At 43.0% G+C, this 26063-nt stretch overlaps 1 protein-coding gene across 3 annotated transcripts in view; it reads right to left on the bottom strand.

Moving 5' to 3' along the window:
- Window positions 1–26063, bottom strand: part of srd5a2a (steroid-5-alpha-reductase, alpha polypeptide 2a) — a 63534-nt gene that overhangs the window by 7232 nt on the left and 30239 nt on the right. Inside the window, exons 1-3 of one of the 3 annotated variants that reach the window (XM_048536613.2) lie at window positions 12265–12505; window positions 6323–6486; window positions 5001–5102 (exon numbers count right to left, since the gene is read on the bottom strand). In XM_048536613.2, the coding sequence (XP_048392570.1) occupies window positions 5001–5102; window positions 6323–6486; window positions 12265–12380 (382 nt within the window). In that variant the 5' untranslated portion in view covers window positions 12381–12505. Of the gene's footprint in view, window positions 1–5000; window positions 5103–6322; window positions 6487–12096; window positions 12506–26063 lie in introns of those variants that run through there. The other 2 variants (XM_048536612.2, XM_059648722.1) reach the window with 2 other exon arrangements.

Below are 26063 nucleotides of genomic sequence, written 5' to 3'. Positions count from 1 at the left end.
ATGGAAGCAGGCTCATTGACCTAACAAGTCCACACCAACCCATTCCCCTTATAACCCATCTAATCTACACATCCCTGAACACTAGGGGCAATTTAGCACAGCCAATTCACCTAGCCTGCATATCTTTGGACTGTGGGAGGAAACCAGAGCAAACCCACACAGACATGGGGCAAACGTGCAAACTCCACACACAGTCAGCAGAGGCTGGAATCGAACCCGGGTCCTGGCGCTGTAGTATACTTTTAAGACAATTACTTGGAACCAGAGAAGATGGGCACAGGAAGAGACCATTCAACCCTTCAAAGCCTGCTCCACCATTCTTGACAATCACAGCGGATTGTCCAACTCAATAGCCTAATCCTGCATTCTCCCCATAACCTTTGAATGTATTCAAAAGGTGACTAGATATTGCACTTGGGGGTGAATGGGATCAATGTTCTGGCATCAGCTACTTCCTGTGGTAATGAATTCCACAGGTTCACCACTCTTTGGGTAAAGAAATGTATCCTCATCTCAGTCCTAAATTGTCTACTCCAAATCTTCATTCAGTGACCCCTGGTTCTGGGTGCACCCACCATCAGGAACATCCTCCCTGCATCAATCCTGTCCAGTCTGGTTAGAATTTTAAGTGCAAACAATCCCAACTTAGTCAGTCAACCTCTCCTCATACACCAGACCTATCATCCCCAGAATCAGCCTGGTAAAGCTTCACTGCACTCCCTTGAGAGCAGGGGCATTCAGAGTAGGAGTCCAAAACTGCACACAATATTTCAGGTGTGGCCTCACTAAGGCCCTGTGTAACTGCAACTCTTCCCTGCTCTTGTACTCAACCTATCACAATGAAGGCCAACATACCATTTGCCTCTTTACCACCTGTTGTACCTGCATGCTTACCTTTAGTGACTGGTGCACAAGGACACCCAGGTTCTGCTACACACTCCCCTCTCCCGATTTACAGTCATTCAGGTAGTAAAGTCAGCCTTCTTGCTTTTGCTTCTGAAGTGAATAACCTCATTTATCCAAATTATACTGCTAGCAAGTTTTGAGAAGATTTGGAGCTCAGGTTGAGATTCTGGATGTGAGTATGCTCACTGAGCAGGAAAGTTATTTTTCAGACTTTTCATCACCATTCTATGTAACACCAGTGAACCTCCAATGAAGCACTAGTGTTATGTCCCGCTTTCTATTTATCTGTTTAGGTTTCCTTGGGTTGGTGATGTAATTTCCTGCACTGGTGATGTCATTTCCTGTTCTTTTTCTCAGGGGATGGTAGATTGGCTCCAAATCAATGTGTTTGTTGATGGAGTTCCGGTTGGAATGCCATGCTTCTAGGAATTCTCGTGCGTGTCTCTGTTTGGCTTGTCCTAGGATGGATGTGTTGTCCCAATCAAAGTGGTGTCCTTCCTCATCTGTATGTAAGGATACTAGTGACAGTGGGTCATGTTGTTTTGTGGCTAGTTGATGTTCATGTATCCTGTAAACAGGCAGAAAAGCTAGCCACCAGGATAGGTGAAAGCAAGTAAGTTGACACTACACTAAGGCATTGATCATCAATTCATTAACTACTGATCAGTAGGCCCAAGTCACAGCTATAGGCTAATTAGACTAAAATTTTCAGTCTGTGACTTGAAAGAGAAAAAAAACAAGGTGAGTACTATGGTAGATTTCTCCTTTCCTTTAAGATAAAACAAAAAAAAACTGTAAAGGCCTGAAACGTAAACATAAATTGTTGGAAAAACTCAGGTCTGGCAGCATCTGTGAACAGAAAGCAAAGTTAACGTTGAGTCCAGTGACCCTCTTTCAGTCTCATCAGACCTGATGAGTTTCTCCAGCAATGTTTCTCTTTTTCTCTCTTCCCTTGTATCCTTTATTAAACCAGATCAGGTTTAAAACTGTCATAAGGTGTTCCTGGACCAAATTAATCACAGGCAACTGTTCTTATTTGTGGCAGATGAAATTGTGGTGAAATCAACCCTTACCTTGAATATGTTGAATAAATTTCTCTAGGCCACTGCATTAACATAAAACAGATGGAGTATTGAAATATTGAAATATTGAGATTGAAATAACAAAGGAATTTTGTATAAATGGGTTGATCAGTGTAATTTAAATCAATTTAGGAGGGTTCCTTCTGTTGCACACTTCATGTGGCAGCCACCCTCGAAAATGTTGTTAATTTTAGTGCCAAATTATAAAGGGATTTTGCAATTAGGAATTAGATTAATTAAGGCTGCTCAAATTGATTTCCCGTAGGTTGCTTACAGACCAATCTACAATAGGTCAAAAAAGGTATTTTGAAAACCAAGATGCTTAATAAAAGCAAAAAAGATGGTAGATCATAAGCAATAACGCAGCATAGAGTGTAAAACCTTCGGTTTTATTTGTCAACTTCCTACATTTGATTGGACATTGTTTAAATTACTAAAAGCTTTTTTATTTCCCCTCCTGATACAAGGATGGAAACTTGCAAATTATAGCTTCACATTGTTTAAATATCAACTTTTTGAGTCAGCAGGCAGTAGTGCTACAGTTTATTTGGATCTGGATATGCAGTTTCATTACAGATTGAGCAATTCTATGTTGGTAAAACTTCATTAGTCATTGATCAAGTTAGGTGACTGAAATTGTTAAGAGAAACTAACTACAGCTTTTAAAAACCAAAGACTTACCCATGAACACCAGTATGATCAAATATATCATTCAACCGCCAAAATAATAATGAATTCACAATGAAACGACATGTGTTCCTGATCATGAGTTTCTTTTACAGAAAAGAAACCACGTCATAGAGTTATACAGCACGGAAACAGATGCTTATTCCAACTCATTCATGCCTCTGCAGTCTAGTTCCTCTAAACAAGTTAGACAGCTCCAACCAGAATATTATGAATGTGCTCAAGTGTCCCACATACCAAGGTGGTCAAAGCAATATGAACACAAGCCAGTACCAAAGCAAAACATTCCCACTTTATTAGTAACAAAATTACAATACTCTTTAACACTATACATACTATCCCTAGGAGAAGTAAGAACTGGAGAATCTGGAGTCAGAGATAACAGTGTGGAGCTGGAGGAACATAGCAGGCCAGGCAGCATCAGAGAAGCAGGAAAGTTCCTTGAGGTTACAATACGTCCCAAGTCTCTTGTAAATGTACACAGTCGCTCTCTCAGTGGCTTGGTCTCGGAGTCTGCAAAACTGCTTTCTTTCTCTCTCTCTCTCTGGATGGTCAGCTGGTCTCAACTTTTTGCTATGCTGGCCTCCTTGGAAGGCCTCTGACAATTCCAAGAGCAGTTTCAAGAGAGGGCTCTGCAGGTGAACTGTTTTTATACTTGTTGATCATTTTCTGGAACTTTCTGCAGTTCTGGCCAATCAGGGAGATTCACTGGATCTTGTTTTAAACTATTAAGTGTATCATTCAGACGGCATGCAACTGTCAGTTCGTGTTGCAGGACCCCGATACCTTTCTGTCTGGGCTGTCCTTTGTTTAGTGGATAAGCTGTTGAGGGTGTCTGTGCAGAATAAATGTTGCCTTTTACATTATGCTAATACCATTTGCGCCTGGCTACAGTGCGGGTTTTGTGATTTCAGAGTTTCATTTGGCCAATGTACCCTGCACCCATTTCTGTTTTGGCCAAGTTGGCAATCTACGTTTTAGCAGTCAGAAGGCTGTTTCACTTCTCACCTTAAACCTTAGTTTTGGGCTCCCCTAAGCCAGGGAAAACACCTTGGATGTTCACCCTATCCATGCCCCTCAAGATTTTATAAATCTCTGCAAAGTCACCCCTCAGCCTCTGATGCTCCAAGGATAACAGCCCTACCTTTTTCAGCCTCTCCCTATAGCTTAAACTCTCCAACCCTGGCAAAATCTAAACAAATCTTTTCTATATCCTTTCAAGTTTCATAACATCCATCCTATAGCAGGGAGACCAGAATTGTTGGCCTAACCAACATCCTGTACAGCTGCAACATGACCTCCCATCTCCTGTACTCAATGCACTGATTGATAAAGGCAAGCATACCGAACGCCTTCTTCATTATCCTGTCTACTTGTGACTCCACCCACAAGGAACTATGAACCTGCACACCAAGGTCTTTGTTTAGCAACACTCCCCAGGACCTTACCATTAAGGGTGCAAGTCCTGCCCCAATTTGCCTTTCCAAAATGCAGCAACTCACATTTATCTAAATTAAACTCCATCTGCCTGTCCTGGGTCTATTAACCTATCTGATCAAGGTCCCATTGTACTCAGAGGTAACCTTCTTTAGCGTCCACTACACCTCCAATTTTGGTGTCCTCTACAAACTTACGAACCATACCTCATTTGTTTACATCCAAATCATTGATATAAATGACGAAAACCAGTGGACGTAGCACTGATCCTTGTGGCACACCGCTGGTCGCAGGCCTCCCTCTGAAAAGCAACCCTCCACCATCAACCTCTGTCTTCTACCTTCAAGCTTGTTCTGTATTCCACGTAATCCAGCCTTGCTGTCTAACATGAGGAATCTTACTCAAGTTCATATAGGCAATGTCCACCATTCTGCTGTCATCATTCTTCTTCCTCAAAAAAGTCCTCCTCAATCAAGTTAGTGAGACACAATTTCACACACACAAAGCTATGTTGACTATCCTCAATCAGTCTTGCCTTTCCAAATGCATGTAAATCTTGTACCTCAGGATTTCCTCCAACAACCTGCCCACCGCTGATGTCAGGCTCACTGGTCTTTTGTTCCCTGGCTTTCCCTTACCACCTTTCTTAAGCAATTGCACCACATTAATCAACTTCCAGTCTTCCAGTACCTCACCTGTCGCTATTGATGATACAAATATCTCAGCAAGGGGCCCAACAATCACTTCCCGAGCTTCCCACAGTGATCAGGTGCTGGGGATTTATCCACTTGATTGTATGCACTTGCTGGATGCTAAATGCAAGACTCAGGCCCTGATCTAATGCAAGATAGAAGATGGGTGAGGGTTTAGGGAAGAGAAGAATCTTACCTGTAGGAATTTTATAACTTGTGTCTCCAGGTTTTCTCAACTTCCGTAACAAATGATCACTATGGATATTGAAGGCCATGCCCAGTAAGAACAGCAGCAGTCCTACAAGACCAAAAACACATTTATTTGAATACAATAGCAAGAAAACAAACACAGTGTACTGTACTCCACTTTACATATTAAGGTTGATACAGATTGAAGGTCTACAAAATGTCTGATATTGCAATATGGCATCTTATATTTATTCCATTTTCTCTTCTGCTCTTTTGCTGGAATTATAAGTAGCTGCCCCTGGTCACTGGTTTAGTAAGTTGACAGATGGTGGATACAACAGAGATGGCCAGCCCCCAAAATAATAGCAAGGACAGAAGAGTTTCCGCAAGAGCAGGAGGAAGAACCACCATCATCTTAAAGACCAGGAGTTCCCTTACAATTAGCTGAAGGGAAGAACAAAAACAACTGCTGCAAAAAACTACTACAAAAGGCCGCATGCCATCTCAGATGTGGCACAGTTAAAGAATATTTAAACTGTCACTTCTTAAAACTCAATAAAACTATCAGAAAACTACTGCTACAAGTTGTTGACTGCATATATTAGGTAATTGATTTTAGGAGGTTTGTCATCACAATGTACCCTTGCAAGACAGCACCATTTGATGAATCACTACCTTAAAACACAACTACACTACAATCAGCATATACTGATATGTTGATGTAAAAGCGTTTTACATTTAAACTATTAGAGTGTTGCCAACTTCTCCACAGGCTTGCCTGATGATCAGAAACTCTACAAAGGTTTTTTTTAAGAAAAAGAAGAAAAATATTGTTCAAAGATCCACACCACTACATGAAAAAAACATGCAGGAGGAAAACACAATCTTGTTATGAGGGCAACCTGATATTCAAAGAGGTGTATGTGTATTTTGTACCCAAACCTTTCCCAATTTGCAATAAGGTTACACTCAATGTGATAATTTGGAAGGGAGACAAAAATTGTTTTTCCTTGTTTAAAAAATCTAAATTCCGCAATCTAAATTTCAATTGCTTGATTCAAACTTCCACTGGCAGAAAAATCCAGCCCCTTAAACTTTGTTTTTTCTCTTCACAAATACTGTTTCCTGAGTACTTCCATGACTTCGTGTATTTATCTCAGATTTCCAGAGTGTATTATTTTGCTTTAAATAAATGAAAGTAATTGTAAAATATAAATGGGTGGAAAGTGTGTAGGAGTACAGTAAGAAAAAAAAATACTGGAAGTAGGAAATAAAATCACAGACTGTTTCAAAAACCTTCATGCCAGATTCATTCTTGCAGCAGCTTACCAAACAAAAATCTGAAGTCAGTGGTCCAGCTATTATCATACTTCGTACATTCGATCAGGTTGTGTCCTTGAAGGTACCCATTCAAAGCACAAAATATAAAACTTTTCAAAACAAAGGAGATTTCAGCTGCTTGTCCTCTGGTGAAGCATCCATAAATAAATGCCCTAAAACATAGGAGATTGAAAATATCAGTTACACTATTGAGCCTTTGCAGTACTTATAAAACATTTGGATTTTAGAACAAGGAAATACTCATTTGCATAGATAGGGCGAGTAGCCAACATCATTTCCCCAGTATAGGGGAGTCCAAAACTAGAGGGCACAGGGACCTAAGGGGCAACTTTTTCATGCAGAGGATGGTATGTGTATGGAATGAGCTGCCAGAAGTGATGGAGGCTGGTACAACTACAACATTTAAAAAGGCATCTGAATGGGTATATGAATTGGAAGTGTTTAGTGACACATGGTGCAAATGCTGACAAATGAGATTAATCTATTTTGGATATCTGGTCAGCATGGACAAGTTGGGCTGAAGATTCTGTTTCTATATTGTACAGCTCTATGGCTCCATAACTTCAGAACACTCTAAGAGTACTTTTCAAATCAATCAATGGCCCAATTCTGAAACAGAACTAATTTACAGAAAAGCACCATAAATTATGTACATTGAGCAATACATCTGCCCAGAACACTAGTGATAACTGAACTTGCTCTTCGTAAAATGATGCTGGATAATTTTATTTTTAAACACACAGAGCCAACAGACCTTCAGGTTAATGGTTCATTTGAATAGCAAATGAGCTTTTACCACTGCACAAGCGTTCCTTCGTTCACCTAAACAGTAAGTCGGTTTTGGCAATTTGTCTAGGATAGTTACAGGACACAAAAATGAATTTAAAAACTTGTTAAGGTAAGTAACATTTTCTTTGGCTTAACCTTAAAAGAAAGACTTGCATTACCGTAGTACCTTTCACAACCTCAAGACCTCAGACCATTTTGTAGCCAATTTAAAACTTTATGAAGCAGTTACTGTGGTAATGTTGGGAACTCCAGAAGGATTTAATACGTTAGAATCAAGTAATTTTTGAAGCAGAGGTAAGTTTTAAAGGAGAGGTTTTCTTTGCTCCAAATTTCATTAGGTATTCAAGATCTCTGATTGATTAACAGACAGAAAGAATTCCACAGCATTGTGAAACTTTGGAAAAGCTTTGTGGTTTTTTTTAAAAGCAGGAGGGACCCCAGAATGTAAAAAACAAAATACTGAATAAAAAGTTACATTGCACAAGGGATAGCCTGTTAGGCAAACCACCTTAATAGGGGGACATTTGGAGAAAGAGATTTAAAACAGAATGAATCATACACAAGTCAGAATTGATGCCCAAGTTTGAGAGACACCATTTAGCATAGCAGGGTTCTTCTCGGTTGGAGAACCTGAGAAATTTCGAAGAATTGGCCATACCCATTACTGCAAATTTGTAGACGAGACATCTAAATTTAAAAATTACAGCTGCCCAAAGCGCACAAAAAGTGAAGTCCCTTTACATTCCATCTTATCTGTGGCAGCTCTGCACATGAACTGGCCAAACAGTTGGGTGAGTTGCTACAACTTAGTGGAAAAACTTGCTCAAAACTAACACAATGAAAGATTCCTTCACACTTTGAAAGGCCATGCAGGTCTTGTCCGTTGATATCAAAACAGCACATGGATACTACATTACTATCGTTAGACTATTCATTAATGTGCCACTCAAAGAGGCCATAGACATCTCCACTTTATCAAGGCAATCCAGACTATCACCACTGCACTAAAACGATAACAAGGTGTAGAGCTGGATGAACACAGCAGGCCAAGCAGCATCAGAGGAGCAGGAAAGCTGACCCTTCTTCAGAAATGGGGGAGGGGAAGGGGATTCTGAAATAAACAGATGGAGTTGGGGAGGTGGATGGAAGATCGATAAAGGAGCAGATAGGCAGAGAGGAGACAGACAGGTTAAGAAGGCAGGGATGGAGCCAGTAAAGGTCAGTCTCCCTGCCCCTGACCACATCCCAAACCAGCCCAGCTCATCCCACCTCCTTAACCTGTCCGTCATTTCTCCCACCTATCCACTCCAACTCCCACCCCCACCTACCAGCCTCATCCACGCCTCCTTGACCTGTCCCTCTTCCCTGGACTGACCAACCCCCACCCTAACTCCCCATCTACACATATCTTTATTGGTTCCATCCCCGCCTCCTTGACCTGTCCATCTCCTCTCCACCTAACCGCTCCTTTATCCATCTTGCATCTGCCTCGTCCTGTCTCTATTTATTTCAGCATCACCTTCCCGTCCCCCATTTCTGAAGAAGGGTCCAAACCTGAAACGTCAAACTTTCCTGCTCCTCTGATGCTGCTTGGCTTGCTGTGTTCATCCAGCTCTACACCTTGTTATCTCAGATTCTCCAGCATCAGCAGTTCCTACTATCTCTACACTAAATAGGATGTTGCTATGAAGCCAAAGAGACGTTTTACTGACAAATACATAAAGCAGCATAGAAATTTCAGTGCTTGTGTGATGTCAGTTATGTACACCCTAAAGACTTATGGATCATATCCAACAGCATATCCCTTTGATTGTTTGCAACAAGGAAGGTACTGACCCTATCCAAACAACCTGCACTTACAAAGACAGCAATAGTATCTGACTTACAAAAGGCCAAATGGCCTATTCCTGCTCACGGCTTCTATATTTTCTTGGTGCATTTCTACGGTAACACCTGTGCATCTACTTTCCAAAAAATTAGAAACAAGTTTTCATATTGTATAAATTGTTGCTACCTTTCAGATTGTGTTCTTGCAATTTTGTACTGTTGTCGTCAGGACAATAAGCTTCGACACCCTATCTCTTCTCAGCTTTACACAAAATCTTATTTGCTGTAGTACAAGATCAGAATTTAAAGAACATTTATGGTTCATTCAGTCCAACAGATCAAAAATCCAAATTAAGCCTCTACACAAGTCTCTTCACACTATTTTCTATATTATAACTAGATTGTAGGCTTTATTTGCTAAACTCCTTTCATTTACAAACAAACATTCCAATACTACTAACCTTTCATACTGTACTTTTTAAAAATATTTCTGCTTCCTGAGTCACTTGTTAAGTTTCTGCCTCTCATTCCCTTCTCAAAAATTTTCCTCAGGTTACTAACCTTTGTTAATCTAATTTAAACCCTTCTCACCAGTATGAGAAGTCTCCCTTGGTTTCTGGTGTAGATTCTCTGGCTTGTGCAGGTCCTACCTTCCCTAGAATTGGTCTGAGCAATCCAGAAATCTAATTCCACCATCCTACGCTAGCTTTCCACCCACGTGTGAATTGTTCAGTTCAGCTGTTTCTGAGCTCTCAATTTTCCACACTGGGAGTAACCCTGAGAGTACCTTTTTAAGAGGCCCCAACTTTTGATCTCTTACCCAACTCCGTGAAATTAGTTGTGCCATCAACTTGACAATGACCACATTGTCTTAGAGGAGACTATTCTTGCATATAGTCTGTTAAAATGTTATATATTCTTATATGGCATAACTATCTGGTTTTCTGCTTTTAACAAATTCTGACCCCTACTTCATATGTATTTAACAGATTTAAAAAAAATCAAATTTATCTATGAACATTGATAGATTGTTTATGCCTTTCCCAGCTTTCCAATTCTTAAGACTTGGATTCATGAATACTTTACTACTGACTCGAATTCTAGCAGCAAGGGACACTGGCAAAGTCAGTATGGAGCTGGAGGAACACAGCAAGCTGACAGCAGGGGAGCAGCAAAGTGGACGTTTCGGGTCAGGACCCTTCAGAAATGGGGAGGGGGAAGGACAGCTGGGAAATAAAGAGAGAGAGGAGGGGTGAGGCTGGGGCAGGTAGGTGGGATGGTGACAGGTGAGTGGTCAGTGCTGCCTTCCTTCTCCCATTTCTGAAGGGTCCCTGACCGAAACATCAACTTTCCTGCTTCTCTGAGGCTGCCTGGCCTGTTGTGTTCTTCCAGCTTCATACTGCATTATCTGACTCCAGTATCAGCAGTTCTTACCATCCTCAGCAGTAAAGTCAAGTTTATTTTGTGGTTAGGAAGTAACCCATGTCCATATCTCTACTTCAATTTTTCATTTATGACGCAGAAACATGTGATCAAACAGTGAAATATGTAACCCAATACTTTGCACTTCATTTCATTCTCCTCAAACTTAACATTTCACCTGAAAAAGAACTCAAATTTCCAATCTTCAACTGTAGGAAACCTGCGCAATAATTGTGAGGTCAAACCTCAACATAGGTATTTCTGAATTAAGCTGTGAAAATGTTATATAACACATTTCGGAAGTGTGTGGGATTCAAACCCAGATCTTTTGGCTCAGAGGTAGGTACAGTACAAATGGGCCACAAGAACCCCACAGACCTCAGCCTACTTTATTTTCCTAATCAACCTGTTGGAGGATGTTATGACACCTCTGGAGCAGATCAGCTTGATTTGTCTCAGAAGTAGGTACACTACTATGGCATCACAAGATTCCTCAGCCTAGTAGTGACTTAGAATTCAAGACACCTTTTCCCTGGGTTGTAGCTTATCGATTAAGCAGCCACTTAGCTCATACCATACCTATTTCCCCCTTCATATCTAAAAACAAGTAACCCCAGTTAGCAGTTAATCCTTGCTTAAGTGACATCAGATGGTCAGGAGGTGCAGATATCTTTCACATCGAAGGATTGGACCTTGAGACACTGAGCACAAGACAGGAATTGGGCCAGATGGTGCAATTATTTGTCACTAATAGCTCAACCCCAGGCACAAATTAGAGTAATGTAACTTAATTATATCTTGAAAACTACTGCCCAGATACTGCAGAGTATAGGGCTTCGTTGAATTTAAAGAAGTTTAACACAGTTCAGTGTTGACTTAATGAATATCAGAGTTTACAGAAAGTAATTTTCTTGTGTGAAGTTCAAAACAAGCAGACATAATCTTACGGACCTAAGTAACAGTCACGATATCTTTTTAACTGCTGTTCCTTGATTCCTCTTCAGTTTCTGCCCTGGGTTTTCATGTGACTGAAGTTGCCAATTCTCAAGCCAGAGATCTTAGTTAGAGCACTTGGGATAGGCCATCCAATCAGGTAGTGGGGTCCAGAGAATAGTGTTTAGTTTATTTTCTTTCCTTCTCTGCAAGTAGCATAGCTGAGGTGGGGTAGTCGATTGAAATTTACAAAAGGAGACACTGATAGTACTCTGTGTAATTAAAATCCAAAGGAATTTGGGACCTCCACAGGAATGCACTTTGCCTGCCTTCTCAGATGGTTGCAAAAATACCCCAAGGCACTGTTTCAAGAAGAGCAGGAGAGTGCTTGTTGGTCTGCTCACCCAACTTTAAACTCAACAACAACAATAGCACATTCTTATTCTTGTGATGATCACATCACTATTTGTGGGATCTTGCTGGATATAAACTGGCCGATGTCTTTCCTACATTATAACTGTGGCTGCACTTCATTGGGGCATCTTCCGTTCTGGTACTGTAATCTCTTCTTAACTATTCAGGCAGATTATGCCACACATCGGGGGTAGGTAAGAACTGAACCTGGTCCATCTGCCCTGGAGGGAGCAACACTACCACAATGTCACAAGACCTTACTTTAGAAAAAAAAGCAGGTCTTCTTTTCTTTTGTGTAACTGAATAGTCCCAAAAGACAAGACGACCTGCTCCTGATATTCAATAAGTCAAATCAAGACTTAACACTGTAAATTCACCTGTGAAAGTAGTGCCCACAGAACGTGAATAGCAGTAGTTTACTCCCCAAGTTATCCAGGCCACCTGACTGATATATTAACAGTACCGGTACAGCAAACGAAGGCAACTCCTGAACAAACCAAGCCACTTTAGCCGGGATTAGGATTTTGGTCGTGGATGATTTTAACCTGTATCTTCCGTAAGGAATAGCGTCCTTCTTATGTCTCTTCCAATTACAAAATCCTAGTAAGATTAAGGCGCTGGACAGGAAGAGCATGACGTTTCCATTACACTGTGACACCATATCGTTTGGATACTATCATTAAAATTGCAATTCCACCTTCAAAGCACCAGTTCGCGATTAACCTTCGGACAGACTCGGGAAATGAATTTGAGAAAGAGAACAACCCTCTCTCCTAATATCTTGACACCACATGGCTTTTTTTGGCAGAGACCAAAATCCCGCCCATTCAATTTTGTTTGTACATTTATAAACGCACCAAAAGACGCTTTTTAATCGTGCACTGTAGCACTTGAGTGCGTATGCCAATTCGGCCAATCGAGGACTGTTTGCTGAAATCGACATTATGGAGATATTGAGTATAATCAAATCCTCACGTTTGTTAAATTTCCTACACTTTCAGTAGTTGCATCCACCAAGGTGCCTCTGATACTATTGTTAATAATTGTTTATATTAATAGTTAATGTGAGAGATTAGAAATGTTGTTTCTGCAGATAAGGATGAATTGAGGGGTCTTGCAAAAGAAGAACATTATAGTCACAAGATTTTGTAGCAGAAGTTTATCATTAACCAGACATTAGGTTCTGCAAAGGCAGCAACTAGCACGCCCAGAAATGCTGTTTCTGCAGACGTGGTAGAGATAAGGGTGTTGTAGCAGAGGCTTATTTCTGCACACCTGACGATTCGCACGTACAGCATGTCTAGCGATCTTTAGGATAGCCAAATAAGGATTGCAGTAAACAAGGGAATGGGGCCTTCAGCCAGCAGAAAAGGGAATAATAAACAAGGGCGGTCCGATAGGATGGGGAATGGTAGGATAAGAGAAGACCAATGGGAGCAGGGAGGCATGATTCTGCAACTTGCAAACTGTATAAGAATGTTTAACATGCTTTGTAGTGTGTGCCTGTCTAGCAGACACCCTTTCTTGCAAGATCGTACAGAATAAAAATTGTCTTGTTTCCAAGGCTTTGTCTCAGGCTGAGTTTGTGAGCGGGTACTGTTTCTCACAGTTAATGATTTGCACTTTAAAACTGCAGCATCTGTTAACCTTTCGAGTCACCTTCTCAGAAGGTGCGGCCGTTAGGGTCATTGTGTCCCAGCCGGCTTTTTGACTAATTTATCACATTCTCCAACTCCAGGGGTTATAAATGGCAAACAACAGAAAAGGATTTTGAGCAAGATTTATGTTGCTGCTGATTTGATGACACTACAACAAATGCATTCTGTTTAATGTTTATAATTTTAAAAATCCACTTTTGTTTCTAATGTGAATTAATAATATTTAATTTTAAATGCAGTAACAAGGGAAAAAGGGTGACACAACTCGGAGCTGCTCCGCGGGTTCATTCACTTTGATTAAGATGCCCACAGACAAAACAAACGGATAGACAATTAACTTCTGAAGAAGGATCCAGGCTCAAAACGTCAACCTAAGATGATAAAATGTGAGCCGGTCGTGGGAACCATCCCGCGAATTTATAATCACCCCTTTCAGATCTCCATTTTGTATCATTTGAGCCCAAGTCAAATTGTTGTACATCGTACACCTCTCTATTGGTAAATGGTACTACCGTGAGAGGGATTCCAGATTCTCCATGGTGTGGGATCGCAGCGCATACCCAACAGTCAGTACGCCCCGTTACTCTAGCATAATTCTGACATAACGTGGTAAAATGATTCTTCCCAAACCCCTGGGCAACTAGCGCCAATATTATCGTAACAACATAAAGCTGCCTGCTCATTTCAGCTTCCCAACTCCCCCCCCCACACCTGTCTATTCCCTAACCCTTTAAGTACCTACTCACGGGCCCCTGCCACCCACAAGAGGATTCCTGCGCCTCCCAAATCCCGACTCTGTCCCTGCCCCTCCCCCACCATGCACCCGCCGCCATTGACCATGAGGACACGGCCGGAGACCACATCGATGACGTCACATCCGCCTCCGCCGGCCACAGAACTTCCGGAACCGCTGCAGCAGTCACCACGTCCACGTCCAGGTACAACACCCCACACACTACCCTCACCGCAGCTGCTGCCGCGCACCCCGATCCTCCAACCGCCGACGGAACCCCGTCCACGGCCGACGCCGGCGGAACCCCGCCCACGGGCGACGCCGGCAGAACCCCGCCCACGGTCGACGGAACCCCGCCCACGGCCGACGACCTCATCGCTCCGCCCACAACCTCCACAGCCAGCAACCCCAGCGGAGACAGCCACACTCAGCCCTGCCGCATCTTCACCATCCCCCCAGACCTCCCACTGACTGAGGACGAACGGTCAGTCCTTAGCAAGGGGCTCACCTTTGTCCCCCTACAACCACACATCAACGAATACCAGTCACGGTTGGACATAGAGCAGTTTTTCTGCCGTCTTCGCCTCCATGCCTACTTCGTCAACCGGGAGCCTAACCCTCCCTCCACTGACCCCTTCACCCGCTTCCAACACAAGTCCTCCTCCTGGACACCACCCACAGGCCTCCTACCCTCCCTCGACCTCTTCATCTCCAACTGCCGTCGAGACATTAACCGCCTCAACCTCTCCACCCCTCTCACCCACTCCAACCTCTCCCCCGCAGAACGGGCAGCCCTCCGCTCCAACCCCAACCTCACCATCAAACCCGCAGACAAGGGTGGCGCAGTGGTAGTATGGCGCACTGACCTCTACATCGCCGAGGCCAGACGCCAACTCTCCGACACCACCTCCTACCGCCTCCTCGATCATGACCCCACAGCCGAGCACCAAACCATCATCTCCAACACCATTCACGACCTCATCACCTCAGGGGACCTCCCACCCACAGCCTCCAATCTCATTGTTCCCCAACCCCGCACGGCCCGTTTCTATCTCCTTCCCAAAATCTACAAACCTGCCTGCCCTGGTCGACCCATCGTCTCAGCCTGCTCCTGCCCCACCGAACTCATCTCCACCTATCTGGACTCCATTTTCTCCCCTTTGGTCCAGGAACTCCCCACCTACGTCCGTGACACCACCCACGCCCTCCACCTCCTCCAGGACTTCCAATTCCCTGGCCCCCAACACCTCATATTCACCATGGACGTCCAGTCCCTGTACACCTGCATTCCGCATGGAGATGGCCTCAAGGCCCTCCGCTTCTTCCTGTCCCGCAGGCCCGACCAGTCCCCCTCCACCGACACGCTCATCCGCCTAGCTGAACTCGTCCTCACACTCAACAACTTCTCTTTTGACTCCTCCCACTTCCTACAGACTAAGGGGGTGGCCATGGGCACTCGCATGGGCCCCAGCTATGCCTGCCTCTTTGTAGGTTACGTGGAACAGTCCCTCTTCCGCACCTACACAGGCCCCAAACCCCACCTCTTCCTCCGGTACATTGATGACTGTATCGGCGCCACCTCTTGCTCCCCAGAGGAGCTCGAACAGTTCATCCACTTCACCAACACCTTCCACCCCAACCTTCAGTTCACCTGGGCCATCTCCAGCACATTCCTCACCTTCCTGGACCTCTCGGTCTCCATCTCAGGCAACCAGCTTGTAACTGATGTCCATTTCAAGCCCACCGACTCCCACAGCTACCTAGAATACACCTCCTCCCACCCACCCTCCTGCAAAAATTCCATCCCCTATTCCCAATTCCTCCGCCTCCGCCGCATCTGCTCCCACGATAAGACATTCCACTCCCGCACATCCCAGATGTCCAAGTTCTTTAAGGACTGCAACTTTCCCCCCACAGTGATCGAGAACGCCCTTGACCGCGTCTCCCGTATTTCCCGCAACACATCCCTCACACCCCGCCCCCCGCTACAACCGCCCTAAGAGGATCCCCCTCGTTCTCACACACCACCCTACCAACCTCCGGATACAACGCATCATCCTCCGACACTTCCGCCATTTACAATCCGACCCCACCACCCAAGACATTTTTCCATCCCCTCCCCTGTCTGCTTTCCGGAGAGACCACTCTCTCCGTGACTCCCTTGTTCGCTCCACACTGCCCTCCAACCCCACCACACCCGGCACCTTCCCCTGCAACCGCAGGAAATGCTACACTTGTCCTCACACCTCCTCCCTCACCCCTATCGCAGGCCCCAAGATGACATTCCACATTAAGCAGAGGTTCACCTGCACATCTGCCAATGTGGTATACTGTATCCACTGTACCCGGTGCGGCTTCCTCTACATTGGGGAAACCAAGCGGAGGCTTGGAGACCGCTTTGCAGAACACGTCCGCTCAGTTCGCAACAAACAACTGCACCTCCCAGTCGCAAACCATTTCCACTTCCCCTCCCATTCTCTAGATGACATGTCCATCATGGGCCTCCTGCACTGCCACAATGATGCCACCCGAAGGTTGCAGGAACAGCAACTCATATTCCGCCTGGGAACCCTGCAGCCATATGGTATCAATGTGGACTTCACCAGTTTCAAAATCTCCCCTTCTCCTAATGCATCCCTAAACCAGCCCAGTCCATCCCCTCCCCCCACTGCACCACACAACCAGCCCAGCTCTTCTCCTCCACCCACTGCATCCCAAAACCAGTCCAACCTGTCTCTGCCTCCCTAACCGGTTCTTCCCCTCACCCATCCCTTCCTCCCACACCAAGCCGCACCCCCATCTACCTACTAACCTCATCCCACCCCCTTGACCTGTCCGTCTTCCCTGGACTGACCTATCCCCTCCCTACCTCCCCACCCATACTCTCTCCGCCTATCTTCTTTACTCTCCATCTTTGGTCCGCCTCCCCCTCTCTCCCTATTTATTCCAGTTCCCTCTCCCCATCCCCCTCTCTGATGAAGGGTCTAGGCCCGAAACGTCAGCTTTTGTGCTCCTGAGATGCTGCTTGGCCTGCTGTGTTCATCCAGCCTCACATTTTATTATCTTGGAATTCTCCAGCATCTGCAGTTCCCATTATCTCAAGTACCTGGGAGGTGTGGGTTCGCGCAACACTTACAATTCAAAAAAAATTTTAACCAATACTTAATAGTCTCTCATATCAGTTCAGTTCATTCTTTCTGCTCAGTTTGACTTTCAAAGGGTTGTCTGTAGGATGAGCTTGCCACTCGGCCAGAGGGGAAGGAGCGTCCACCGGACCCTTAACACGAGTGTGATGACTCCACCCTTTTTCAGCAGTTCGGACAGCTGTTTCAGTAGTCAGGAGGGTTAGGAACGGTCCCTCCCAGCTTGGGTGCAGTTTGATATCTTTCCAGGCTTTGATCAGGACCCAATCACCCGGTCGTATCTGATGTACTGCGAACTCTAGTGGAGGTGTCTGGGTCAACAGACCCTTCTTCCTAAGGACAGACAAAGAAGAACCGAGCGCCACAGTATAGTTCTTTAAAAACTTATCATTGAACTCTACAGTTGGTAATTCCCCTTTTCCACCCAAGAAAGGTAATCCAAACATCATTACATAAGGAGAGAGGATATAGGGTATTGTCTAACCCGAGCCATCTCACCTTTTCGAGTCAGTGTGATTACCAACGGGGTAATAGGTGCCCTGCGTTATCAGCCCTCGCCCACACATTGGGACTGATTTGTTGTTCTTCCCTAGTTGTTAACATAGCCATTGTTACAGCTACCGCACTATTCTCTACCCCAATTTTTTTAAGCCCAGCAATATAATCAAATCCCTACCCAGTAAATTACTCCCAATGTCGGGAATGTATAGTAATTGTCCTGTCACTTCCTTATCATTGTTTCTAATTAGGGTTGGCTCAAAAACAGGCACTGGGAATCCTTCGCCTTTTACTCCGGAAGCCCAGAGATACTCGTTAGTCAATTTAACACGACTAGGTATAAAACTTAGGGATGACCGTGCTGCACTGGTGTCCACCAAGAATACTGCCTCCTCCCCTTCATGTCCCACCTTTAAGTTTATCAAGGGTTCCCAGTGGGCCTTAGGAGGAAGGAACCCCTGACTCCCCTTATCCTCATCGAGGGCCATTAGGGAGACCGTTTCCCTTTCCCGTGTTAACTCTGGGCATTCCCGCTTAAAATGTCCCACTCTTCCACAACGGTAACATCCTGCCTGTCGTCTCCCGCGTCAGGTATCTGCCTCTTCTCTTTGTCTCTCTTCGCCTTCGTATTCCCTGTTCAATTTTTTCTTTCTTTGTTACTTCATTAATGGCGGCGATCATCATTTTTGCTTTTTGTTTCTGCTTCTCATCCTCCCTTTTTACATATACCTTCTGCGCCTCTCGTAGTAATTCCTCCATCTGTCTCTCACTCTATCCCTCTATTTTCTGTAATTTCTTTTGTATGTCCGGCCACGATTTAGTTACAAACTGGACTTTTAAAAGTCCCTGAGCTACCGGATCATCGGGATCCATCCCCGAATACTTCCTTGTGGCCTCCTTGAGCCTTTGAAGAAATGTAGAAGGAGTTTCATCCTTCTCCTGTCGTACTTCAAAGACTTTAGCAAAGTTTTGCGATCTGGGTGCTGCCTCTTTAATTCCCAATATTACCATTTCCCTCAGATCCCGCATTGATTCTCTATCGTTTGTTCTATTATTATCCCAGTGAGGATCAGCATTCAGGAATTTCTGATCTGCCGGGACTACTGACCAATCTCTACTACCCCCTACCTGCATCCACCTATCACCATCACACCCTACCTACCTCCAGCCCCATCCCCCATTTATTTTGAAGCTCTCTTCCCCCTCCCCAGTTCTGATGAAGGGTGCAAACCCAAAATATCTACTTTCCTGCTCCTCTGATGCTGCCTGACCTGCTGTGTTCCTCCAGTGCCACACTATATTGAAATGAAATTCATATACAGTTAAGTCACAACCTATTTTCCGAGGAGGGTCCAGTTTCAACAATTCTCAGAAAGCTCAACTGAGGAAAAAGCAGACTATTGCTTTGGTACCCTATTCACCATAACTAACAATCACTCAACCACTGCCAATACACCACAGCTGTACGTTTACATCTGCAAGACTGCAGCAACACACTGAGGCTTCTCTGACAGCATCTTGCAAACCTGTGACATCTGCTGACAAGAAGAGCAAGGGCATATGATACATGGGACCAAAACCAGCTGTGAGATCCCCAACATATCATACATCTTCATTACTTAGAAGTATTTCACTGGTCCTTCACTTCCCAACAGCACTGTTGATGCAGCTACACCATATGAACTGCATTGATTCAAGGTGGCTCACCGTCATCACATGAGCTCACCGAGAAAAACAGTCTAGTGGAACTGGCTGGAATCGTCAAATGGTTTATTCCTTTTCTAACATCAAATATTCACCTTTTTCTTCTTTAACATCTAGAATATGATATTATGATTTTGTACTTAACTGGAAATTGGGAAGCTTAATTATCAATAAAGACCCTAATTTTTAGACAAATTTTTTGTGGCTTGGAGCTGCATTAGTGTTTCAAGGTTCAGCAGAAAGAGACATTGATTCTTTTCTTGGCACTGCATCTACCTGGTAAATCATTCAAACCAAAACCATACGTTGTTATTAGCGTGCAAACTTTGAGGCCAGTATTAAATAAAGGTACATTCCATCTGCTGGATGGCCAAAACAAGCCATCTGCTAATTCCTAAATGACAAACTGAGCTTCACAAATTAGAAACTTGCCACTAATCCTATCAAATACTTTTTACCAATAAATTGCTCAGTTCAGTTTGAGTTCCAGCAGGACCATTTAGATCTCATTCTAGACTTGATTGATTAGAAAATACTTACAAACACATTGTGGGGTTGATGCCTCCCTCACCCTCTATCCACCCCCCGCCCCTCAGATCAACACGTTACTCCACACCACTTCATATTCCCATGTCACCGTATTCTAATTCCATCTCTCCTCATATCCCATAAATTAGTCCATATTCCTTATATCCCTAGCTCACTCAATGCCCCCTCCATACCTCTCTTAAACTCACACCTCCATCAACCCAGTAACAACCTACACATCCTCATATCCCCAGTCCCTCCCCTTTACCTCCATATCAGCCATCCAGTATCCAGTATAGGCAGATCTCACAATATCTTTGAAACAAACATTGAAATTATAATAAAACTCTACCAATCTAATATGTATACCATATTCAAAGACATATCCTACAGGAAAAAAAAAGCTGTCCTCTACAAAACCCATTCAAACATGTAAATCCACTTAAGTGGTTAATCTCTTATAAAAAAAAACTTACACTTATAGACTTGTATATCAACAACAGTTCATCTCTTAATATTCTGTAAAAATTGTGAATCAAAATATGAACCTCAGCTCTATTCCTGAGATAAGTGGCTCTGGGTTTATAAAAATCCAGTCAAATATCCATAATATCTACTCAGAACAAACCCTAAGAAATATGAACAGTACAATATGCTGAAACTGAAACATCACTTTCTCCACTGTGAGAAGTGCTGTAAATACATGTCAGTACTTAAATGATGGTTGTCAATGTAATGGCAGACCCCTCTGATGAATTATTGGTTTAAAATACAACATTTAATGGGGAAATCTAGAGGAATGAAACACTTATCTTTCAGAATGTTACTGTTTCCCCCTATTGCAAGAATCTCCCCACCACTGCAGTCATGAATTTTCCAAGGAAGTACATTTTTAAGGCTTACAAAATCTGTACCAGCAAACCAGTATAGGGTTTAGGAGAAAACAGAACTTTTATGTGATTCTCACAAATGAGAAACCCGACCTTGGAAAAGGTAATGTGCATTTTCAATCCAAAGTCATCCTAAAGAACAAGAAGACCACATGGGTCTCAATGGGTTGGGTCTGAAAGGCAAAAGAAACTTGTTTTGCCAATGAAAAAAGATTCAGCTCAGTGATCCTAAGCCTGATTTGTATCCCCATTAGGAGATGAATGCCCAGGACATGATGTTTTTTAATTACATGTATTACATGGGCATTGCTGGCTGGGCAGCATTTATTGCTAACTATTCCCTAATTGCCCTTAGGAAGTCAGTGGTGAGCTGCCTTCTTGAACCATTGAAGTCTATGTGCTGTACATAGACCCACAATGTCCTTAGGGAGGGATTTCCAGGATAATATATGAAGGAATATGATTTCCAACTCATCAAGGTATTTTTAAGAGATCTCCTAAACCCATGATTTCTACAGCCTGGAAGGAAGTGGGCAGCAAAACATGGAAACATGACTACCTGCAAATCCCTTCAAACTGTATAATGACCTGTTTTGGAATTATATCACCATGCTATCACTATCCCTGTGTCAAATTCCCAGAACTCCCTTCTTAAAGCAGTGACACTGCACCTTTATGAGATGGTTTCCAGAGGTTCAAGAACGTGGCTCATCACCAGCTTCTCCAGGGCAAATAAAGATGGGTGACAAATGCTGACCTTGCCAGCAGCACTCACAAATGAGGAATGAATGAAAACAAAAATATTCAGAAGACTTGAAAATAGTACTAAAAGTCATAAAGCTATTTCCCTGATTAGCTAGGCTAGGCAGGCAGAAATGGTATCTTTTCTGCACATACCATCATCGTGGGTCATAACAGCTGTTATGTTCCAGAGGAGGAAGGACCTTGAGCATAAACAACCTTCTGCCTCTTTCCACTCAACCCAACACACGCAATACATCTTTTGTCCTCTGACCATCTATTCCTCATGGTTTGCTGCCAAGACACACCAGTCAGATACCAGCAGATTCATTACTAAGTTAGTCACTGATTATTGATTCATGGTCTCTTTTTCCCACTAAAGTGAAAATTTTAATAACTGGCGAACAAGATACTTCCTGTGCCCACAGTCCCCTATCTCTTCACATTCGTTTGGGAGTTCACCTTGAATTCCTGGAGTGCTGGCGACCCTACACTGGGAGGATAATGTCAGTAAGTGTTCTCACTATTATCTGGTCTCCAGGTATTCATCGATGTATTATTTAACACTATCAAGTCAAAGTTTCAGACAAGACTCAAAATGTTTTACAGATTTGAACAAAAATGGAAACAATAAAAATTACAGCAATGCAGATATGGACTTTGTTATTCTAAGAATATAAATTTAAAGAATTGTAGCTTGGACAGGTGATGAAAAAGATTGCTGGAATATTCATGTGTGACATAGCCATCATTCCCAATCCATGTCTGACAAAACAGAATGATTTTCAATAAGTGTGGATACCTCCTACATAACTAATTATTTAATATATTTGTGTTTACATAATGTATATTTGAAACAATTATTATAATACTTTAGTTAATTATATATTTGTTCTAATTGTTTAAATAGAACATCTGATGTATTTTACATCTAAATTTCCCGTTTTACGGGAATTATATTATTGGGTGCTGATCCCTCAAGATTTTTATTTGTGAAAACTTTTGAAGAAGATGTTACCTTGAGGAATATAATATTCCATGCCATTAGGTTTCCTTAGGCTCGGTAGTATGTTGTCACTGTAAATGGTAATGGATAGTCCCACAACATATAGCACAATACCTAAAATGTAACAGAACAAAAATGGTCCATTTAACATTCTCCAAAGTTGAATCTGGACACTTGCATTTTGTTCTCAATAACATACCAAAGAATAAATTATTTATTAACATATGAGACCAAAAGAAATTCATTTCCTGTGCTGTCATGCAGGAACATTACATGAGGTGAAATTTATCAGTTGTGGTGAGCCTGTGGAATTCATTACCACAGGAAGCAGTTGATGCAAAAACATTTAATGTATTCAAGATGCAGCTGGATATAGCACTTGGGGCGAATGGGAGCAAAGGTTACGAGGAGAAAGCAGGATCAGGCTATTGTATTGGATGATCGGCCATGGTCATGATGAATGGTGGAGCAGGCTCAAAGGGCCAAATGGCCTCCTCCTTCTCCCGTCATCTATGTTTCTATGTTTAATCATTTCAGCGTGTGACTTTAGGAATGCTTCATGAAGCCAAAAAAACCCGGTTTTATTAAACCATTGTTTTGTGATAGCAAAGATAGGGAAAAGATGACTTCGGTAGATATGTAAAAACAAAGCAAATATCTACATCCACACTAGGTTAGAAAAAGCCGAACAGCCCCTTTAAAAAAATTGTCAGAGCTCAAATACGCTGTCAACTTACAAATAAACCAGCAATGAGTGAACATGAGGAATTACATGAAATTGAAACTGGATGATAGTGCTGAAGCTTACCAGAAATCAGCTGTATCATTTTTGGCAAATTTTGTGGAGGATGTCTCTCCATGAGACCTTGAGCTTTTTCTTCTATCATCCCAGGCGCTATCATCCTAAACCTATCTCATTACCTATGTACCCATGACATTACCTATCATATTCTCACACTGGTTGCAGGCAGGAATACTCCTGGCAGGACATCCAGGATCTCTGGCAATGGCACCATGTTTGAAGCCTAGCCGTGCATCTGGTCAAGCACTGACAATCTGGAATTTCCCTTCGTTGTGCTTGAAGAGGGATAGCAACCACAAAATAACAGTTTCTCAGAGCACATTGGTGGCAAGGTTCACACTTTATTACACATGCAGGTCCACAGTTTCACACCTAGCACCGTTTGGAAACGAAGCCAGACAGGGTATGCGTCCTTAGCATCATCGCATCTTACAACTCTATCTAAGTCAGTACTACCTTTTTCCCAAAGTACAATGTAGCCAGAATCTTATCATTGTTCATTGTTCAATGTGGGGCCATCACATACAGGAAAGCCCCCAATGGTTCAGAACATTCACATTTGTTCAGCAACAGCAGGAGCAAACAATAAACAAACAAACAGAAGCTGTATTTGCCTGTCAGACATAAATGGTATAGTCCCTTCCTAGCACCACCAAATACAGTCAAAGTGTGATCATTGTACCCAGCTCAGATCTATTGGAACTGGGCGATGATTGGATCCTAAATAAAAAAAAACAGAAATTACCGGAAAAACTCAGTAAGTCTGGCAGCATCTATGGAGAGAAAACAGAGTTAATGTTTCTGGTCCAGTGACTCTTCTTCAGCTCTGCTTTCTCTCCACAGATGTTGCCAGACCTGCTAGGTTTCTCCAGCAATTCCTATTTGTGTTTCTTTTTTCAGCATCTACTGTTCTTCGATTTTTTTTGGACAATTGGGTCCTGACTGGCTTGTTGCGCCCAATGCTGCTGTGCTCCAGCATGCTGAAAATGATGTTCCTTTGAATCAATCTCCTCATCTTTCTCCGAGGAAGATTGTTACCACTATTCCAGAACTTCAGCGTCTGTTGTATCCCCTCTTTGCCTACTCCAATTGTGCAGAGCGCAGCATGCAATGCTAATGTGTCACACCCTGTCCAGAGTGCACTGTGAGGCCCACAATGACCAATCCAAGCATTTGAATCCTCATCTTCCAATCATTTCAGCGGCCTATCATTTGCTCCAAGGTGGTCTCGATCAAAGAATGGGTTGCACTGTGCCTGCGCTTGTCCTGTCAGGTGGTTACATATCAGAGTCACCTGCCATGGTCACAGAGACTAACCCTGTCTCCTAGTATCCATCCTAGAAAGGCAACCAGCTCTTGAAACAGCAGGAAGGTGAGAGTTCTCCAGGTTGTTGTCATCATGGCAGCTCCCAAGATACCTTGATCAGACATCTAAGATGTGTTACTGATGATCACAGATGGCTTATATTTTGATGGAATGGTAACCCTTTCTTTGATGAACCTAGCTGCATTATGATTAATTGATGCATATAAAGCAAACATCTAAAACCACAGCTGGTTAGAACAAGCTGAATGGTATCTTTTAAAATAAAACTGTCAAATCAATAAGCTGTCAACTCCCATACAAGCCAGCAATGAGTGAAAATGAAGAATTACACTGAAATTGCAACAGGATGACAGCGCTGAATCTTACTAGAAATTGGCTAAGTGTCATTTTTGGCAAGAATCATGGAGTGTATCTCTCAAATGGCCTCAGCAATTTTCTCATTCCCATTGTGTCCGTTCACTGTACTCTCCCACTCCCACAGGAGCGATAGGGAGATTAAGAGCAGTGATGGAATATTATGCGGGTCAAAGCTGTATTTAGTTTGAGGGCTGTAATCTGAAATCACAAGTTCTCTAGATATGCCATAAGGCATATAAATGAGTAAGTTTACCCTATATTCTGAACGTAGAACGTTTACAGAAATTTGACTTACCTGAGATAAACCTGAAGTCAGTGATCTAGCTGTCATCATAGTGCGTGCAGTAGATCATGGTGTATCCCTGAAGGTATCCATTAATAGTACAGAATAGACATCCAAAGAGAATGAGTGAGAGAGATGTAGGATGTCCATTGTTTCTAACTGCGTAAATAAACATCCCTACAAAGCAGAATTTAAAGAGAAAGAGAATATACTTTCCCAGGACGTTTGGCATGAAGAAAACACATGAAAGAAATAAATTCTTCTATACGCAAACAAAATTCCTCCTAATGTAGACCGAAAACTCAAGTCCTGCAGATGCTGAAAATCTGAATAAGATCAGAAATTGTTGCTAATACTCAGCAGGTCAGACAGCATCTGCAGAGAGAAGAATGGTTATTATTTCAGGTTGATGACGCTTCATCAACACTTCCCATATTGGCCAACAGTTCTCGCCTTCAACATGTTCAATGATTGAGCGTGCACAGCTCTCTGGAATACAGAATTCTAAAGAATCACCGACTTCTGAGTAAAGAAGCTGAGCTCAGTCTCAATCGTGTGACCATAACTCCTTGGCATAAACCAGTGAAAAGAGACTCCCAGCACCTTGTAGCCTTTGTTTTTTGTTATTCTGCCATCCTTCATTTTCGTGAAGATGCTGGACATTATTCATTACT

Source organism: Stegostoma tigrinum, chromosome 9, assembly GCF_030684315.1.
Source record: "Stegostoma tigrinum isolate sSteTig4 chromosome 9, sSteTig4.hap1, whole genome shotgun sequence".
NCBI lineage: Eukaryota > Metazoa > Chordata > Chondrichthyes > Orectolobiformes > Stegostomatidae > Stegostoma > Stegostoma tigrinum.
The sequence above is the reverse complement of the archived record's forward strand: the minus strand, read 5'-3'. Positions and strand labels throughout refer to the sequence as shown.